General features: G+C 34.6%; 1 protein-coding gene across 1 annotated transcript; it reads left to right on the top strand.

The window, feature by feature from the left end:
• Nucleotides 1–243: 243 nt before the first annotated feature.
• LOC131604035 (uncharacterized) lies at nt 244–5,395 on the top strand. Its single transcript, XM_058876524.1, has 10 exons — nt 244–352; nt 703–752; nt 915–992; nt 2,263–2,287; nt 2,384–2,416; nt 2,523–2,644; nt 2,755–2,885; nt 3,759–3,982; nt 4,627–4,877; nt 5,003–5,395. Exons 2-10 carry the CDS (start codon nt 750–752, stop codon nt 5,099–5,101), a joined length of 966 nt encoding a protein of 321 aa, XP_058732507.1. The 5' UTR covers nt 244–352; nt 703–749; the 3' UTR covers nt 5,102–5,395.

Here is a 5,395-nt window from a genome sequence, read left to right as displayed (position 1 = left end):
AATTTGATTTTTGATGATTTTGGCAACAATAATTTTTTTTTGAATAAATAGTGTCAGAAAATTTTTGAAAATAATGTAAAATGGGGGGTTACATGTATAACTTCGGGTGACAAATAAATTCTCAACTAAATACTCCTAATTTTGCACATTATACTTTTAGAAAAGCCCGGCCCATTGTTAGTGGCACGTAAGCGCACGACACAGAGGGTTGGGTTTTGTTTCTTACACTCTTGTTATTCACTTCTCTTCATTCATTTTTTTCAACACTCCAACAAATATTATTTATTTATTATATTCGTTTCGTGTTCCTTTATCTCTCAAAATTCTCAGATCAAATCATCATCTTCATCAGGTTTCTTTCTCCCTAACTCTTCCATTTTTATCTTTCACTCATGGATCCTATTTTACTCTCAATTTTCTCCGATGCTTTCTCTATTTTTATTACTATTTACTTTAATTACCACTTGTTGTTTTATTGAACGATGATGATGATGATACTGTTTCCATTTCTACGGTGTGCGAGACCGATTCTCTGGGTTTTAGGGTTTCATCAATTGCTTGTTTTTTTCTTCAATTTTTGATTTCACTGAGTTCGGTGGAGATTGCTTGTTAAGTTTAGGAATCTAGTTTACTCTGTTTATTGTTTTGTATTATAGAATTTTTCTTTCTATGAGTTACTCATGTAGAAGTTTACTCTCACAGGAGCTTCCAGAGTTGATACTCTGGTGTTTCAATCCGCACAACTGAAAATGGTATGCTTCACACAAATGTTTATGGGTTTCTTTGGAATTTGTAAACTAATTCATCAATATTTTTTTTATAACTTTACTAGTTGTATGCATTATTGATCTTATGATTTGTGGTGATATTTGTTGTGTATTACAATTTAACTACTGTCTGTACTCTTGACACAGTTTTTCGATGGATATGGATACCACGGGACGTCGTTTGAGCAGACGTATCGATGCTACCCTGCTTCTTTTATTGAAAAGGTTAGCATGCCTCTTAGGCTTCTATTTCTTATATCAATGTTGTTAAATAGCCGCTGTAGCGACGCCATACCACTATATTGTAGCTGAATTTGGATAAACCACTATAGCCATTTAGTACAAATGATATCAAATAGCAGCCATAGCGGCACTACATCACTATTGCATGGCAGAATTTTAACAATCTTCTATTTTCTGCTATCTGCAGTTGACAACATTGTCTAGTTTTATGTACTTAGATTTTGAAAATCTTTAGGGACAGTTAATTCCAGCTTGATTGATCATTGGTTTTATGCTCATTGCCACTGTTAAATGTACTGTGTATGTGTTACTAAACTCAGGCAGGAGTTATTTCTTATTTCTACATATTTTCAGGTATTCTTTCTAGTGTATATCATCTGCAATAGATGGGAGCTTATGTTAGTGTCCTTATCCGTTAACTAGGTAGTGTTTATCATAAATTTAAAAAGGCGTTTGGTTGGAGTGGATACACACTCTGACCACAAATAAGAGAACCCGAGTTAGATTCCTAGGAGGCATCATTGTTGGAATGTTGCCAAGTCCAACAGGTTAATTCTTTGTGTGTCTACGCGACCGAAGTGTTTATTCGGCCCATAGCAGGTCCAAAGGATCTAAGTTGCACAGAAACCTTGGTGGACCCATTGGAGAGCCAAAATTCTAACTATGATGGGTTATGAATAAAATAATCTATATTTGGAGAGTCAATCATGATGAAAATGATACTGTATGATCCAAATTTTGTAGTTGTTCAGGGAAATTAACATTTACTTATGAAAAATGGAATTATGAGCAGAATTGTCAACTTGCTATACAGATTGAAATCCCATTTTCATCGAAAGTTTAAAGTTATTGCCTCTCCTTCATATTTCCTTAAATACCAGAAGATATTGGAAGACAGACTTAGAAGATAGTAGAAAATGTAGAATGTTGAAGCATGAAATGTCAAAACTAATGAAAGAAACTAAAGATACTCAATCAAAGTGGCTTGATCTATAAAAGCAATTGTACTTGTATGAGAGTTCTAACATTCTTAATGTTTAAACCAAATGTTTGATAAAATTATTAAACGATATTGAAGCCGAAATGTCAAATCTAAAAAAAAAAAAACTATACATATCCAATTGAAGTGTACTTAATCTCTAGTCTTTTGTAGTTAACATGAGTTGTGACATCCATAAAAGTATAAATCAATTGTTTTGAAAAACTATTCTAACTTTTCTGTCTTATTATGTTTTGCATATCAATCCTGCAGCCCCAACTTGAAAGTGGTGACAAAAGTAAGTTACAATGTCCATGTTAGCTCTTAATTTTTGGAATAATTTGTTCTATTTGTTCCTTTCTAATATGGAAATTAAATTATCGTTGTGCTTCAGTTATAATGCCGCCATCAGCCCTGGATCGTCTAGGTTAGTTATGCCACTGTTGGAATGCTATTTATTTTGTACTCTTTTCCCAGGTGAATATGTATCTTATTTATAAGTTTTCAATACTAATCTTGAGTCTAATCTGCAGCATCTCTGCATATTGATTATCCAATGTTGTTTGAACTTCGTAATGATGCTGCTGAGCGAGTTTCTCATTGTGGTGTTCTGGAGTTCATTGCAGAGGAAGGCATGATATACATGCCATACTGGGTGAGTATTCAAAAGTAGTTGTTTTTGAATATGCTTGTAAGCTTGTTTCACTTTTTATGGTTCTCCTTTGAGTTGACTTTAATTGAAATGCTCATCATGGATTCTTTCAGATGATGGAGAACATGCTTTTACAAGAGGGGGACATTGTAAGAGTGAAAAATGTGACACTTCCAAAGGGAACATATGTTAAGTTACAGCCTCACACAAAAGACTTTTTGGATATTTCAAATCCAAAGGCTATGTGAGTTGGTGTTATTTAATTTAATTTTTGTAAAGCTATAAAATTTCCCAACTTACGAATACCTCTTGCAAGGATGTAATGATGTAACCCAAATATGTTTCTCCTTCAACTTATAAGTGAAGCATCCTTTCAAAATCATCTTTCAATGACATTCATGATGTTGGATACTTGGATGTCATGTCGGTCTAGAGATTGTTATCGTGGCCCACTTTCACCCAAAATCCTAACCTATGTGTGTAGGTTCATTTTTCCTTGTAACCAACCTGTATTTTTGGTTTTAGGCAGTTTTCTTAGGAATTGTTTAACTGGTTCAGTGCTAAATTTCAAATTTGATTATTGAGTTGGACCTGATCCCCACCCTAAAGTTGGTATACTGCTGCAATTATGATAGTTATTACAAAAAATGTAGTCTTACGTTATTTGCTGGCTACCTGGTTTCACGCCTTAAACTTGTGACCTCGAGTCATGCAGTGGCATAACCAACCGTTGTATACTTAGCCTACATTTGTTCCTCTAGCTCATAAAAATAACCATCTCACTACTAGATACAATGTACAAGATACATGGACACCCATACACAATGATGTAAAGAGTATGATGCCGCCTTGTTGGGTATTTTTTGCGTCCATGCTCTATGCATTATTAGAACTTGTAAGAACTAATCATTCCATAGAAATAGAACTATGGTTTAGAACTAGATTCAGTAACAAGTCTATGAATACCTGTCCGCCAAGAAGTAGTGGTTTCCTTTTGTTTTTTTAATGGTTTTGATTGTTTTAATTCTATCATTACAATCTTCATTAGCTCTGTATTTACTTTCAAATACTGACTGAAGTTAGATCTGTGTAGATAATTGACTTTGTGTTTTTACAGCTTAGAAACTACATTGAGGAATTTTTCCTGCTTGACTACTGGAGATAGCATTATGGTGGCTTACAATAACAAGAAGTACTATATTGATATTATAGAAAGTAAGCCTGCCAATGCTATAAGCATCATTGAGACTGATTGTGAAGTGGACTTTGCCCCACCCTTAGATTACAAGGAACCTGAAAAGCCCATTGCTCCACGTTCTGCTGGAAAGGCGCCAGAAGCTGGTATGACTGACCGATCTTTGTCATTTTTCTCTTTCTCTATGTCCCGCGGGATGGATAACATCCTTTTTGTGTGTGTTGCATACTGCTATATTGGTATTGGAAGCTTGTTATAAGAGGTTGGTTCATTAATAGTAGATAAGATACTGAAATATCTTCCTACATGGTAGGGCTTGTTACTATTGTTAAATTTGCTCGATAAGGTTAAACTAGCATCAGAATGTGGAGGGCAGTTTTTTATTTAAACTTTGTTGATGAGGATGCTCTGCATGCTAGTTATTTGCATTACAACTTGATAGTCTTAAATGTTGTTGTTATTGGCTCATGTCAGTTTCTGTTAAGTTGACAGATTATTTTACAGTATGCTTGTTTCACTTCATATTTTTATTTGACTGTTTATTTTAATTAAGGACACATCAAATCTTTAAGAAGCATGAAGTTAATGTTTATTTTTGTAAGTATGCTGACATTGGTTGAGTAGCTCAACAATATATTTTGTGACAGACAAATGCTGGTTAGTAAATTAGTTATGTAACAATGTGTCCTTCAAGTTGATGGTCGTGTGTACATATTGCAGTGATGCTATTCAGTGTCATTATTAATAATTTTCTATTATCAAGACTGACAATTATTGTTCCTCCTTATAGATAAAGAAACCCCTGTTGAAACTGAACCCAAGTTCAATCCATTTACTGGATCCGGGAGACGCTTGGATGGAAAGCCTTTGAATTATCAGCCTCCACCAGTTTCTTCTTCAGGGTCCAAGGACAAGAATCCTGGTGTTTCAAATGTCAATTCACAGTCTTCTACAGCTTCTAGTTCACAAAATAAAGCTCCACCAACTCAAGGCAAGCTTGTGTTTGGGTCAAATCCAAATCGTGGTAAAGAGACTGGAAAGGTAATTGCCGCTTTCTAACATTTAAGTCATATATATGCATATTGTTACACTCAGATCCCCCCTATCCTTTTCAGTGGTAGTAGATGGATGGACTGATAAGTTGTTCATTTTCTCTCTCTTTGCAGGCAGCAGCTGAGGCAAAACCAAAACAAGAGCCCCCCAAAGAGAAAGAAGAAGATAAATTTCAGCCTTTCACCGGGAAGAAGTATTCTTTAAGGGGTTGATTAATATATTAAATTATACACTTTTAAACTTTTATTTCAAGTAACTCCGCTTTACTGTGCATGAATGAATCCATGTCTATTGCAAAACTCGAATCTTTTTTTTGTTTATTGTATTATAAGCTAAAGACTGACCGGTAGATTCCATAAAAAATAACTTGTTTACTGGGAGCTTATTTTTCCACCCATGGTTCTTAAATACTGCTTCTGTAACAGGTAGCAAGAATTCAGTGGGGGTTAAAAGTAGTTCTCAATTATTATTACTTGTGAATGAACACATTCTTCTGTGGAGCAAAA

Source organism: Vicia villosa, linkage group LG5 (genome assembly GCF_029867415.1).
Source record: "Vicia villosa cultivar HV-30 ecotype Madison, WI linkage group LG5, Vvil1.0, whole genome shotgun sequence".
Classification (NCBI taxonomy): domain Eukaryota; kingdom Viridiplantae; phylum Streptophyta; class Magnoliopsida; order Fabales; family Fabaceae; genus Vicia; species Vicia villosa.
This window is presented reverse-complemented; position numbering and strand designations above follow the sequence as displayed.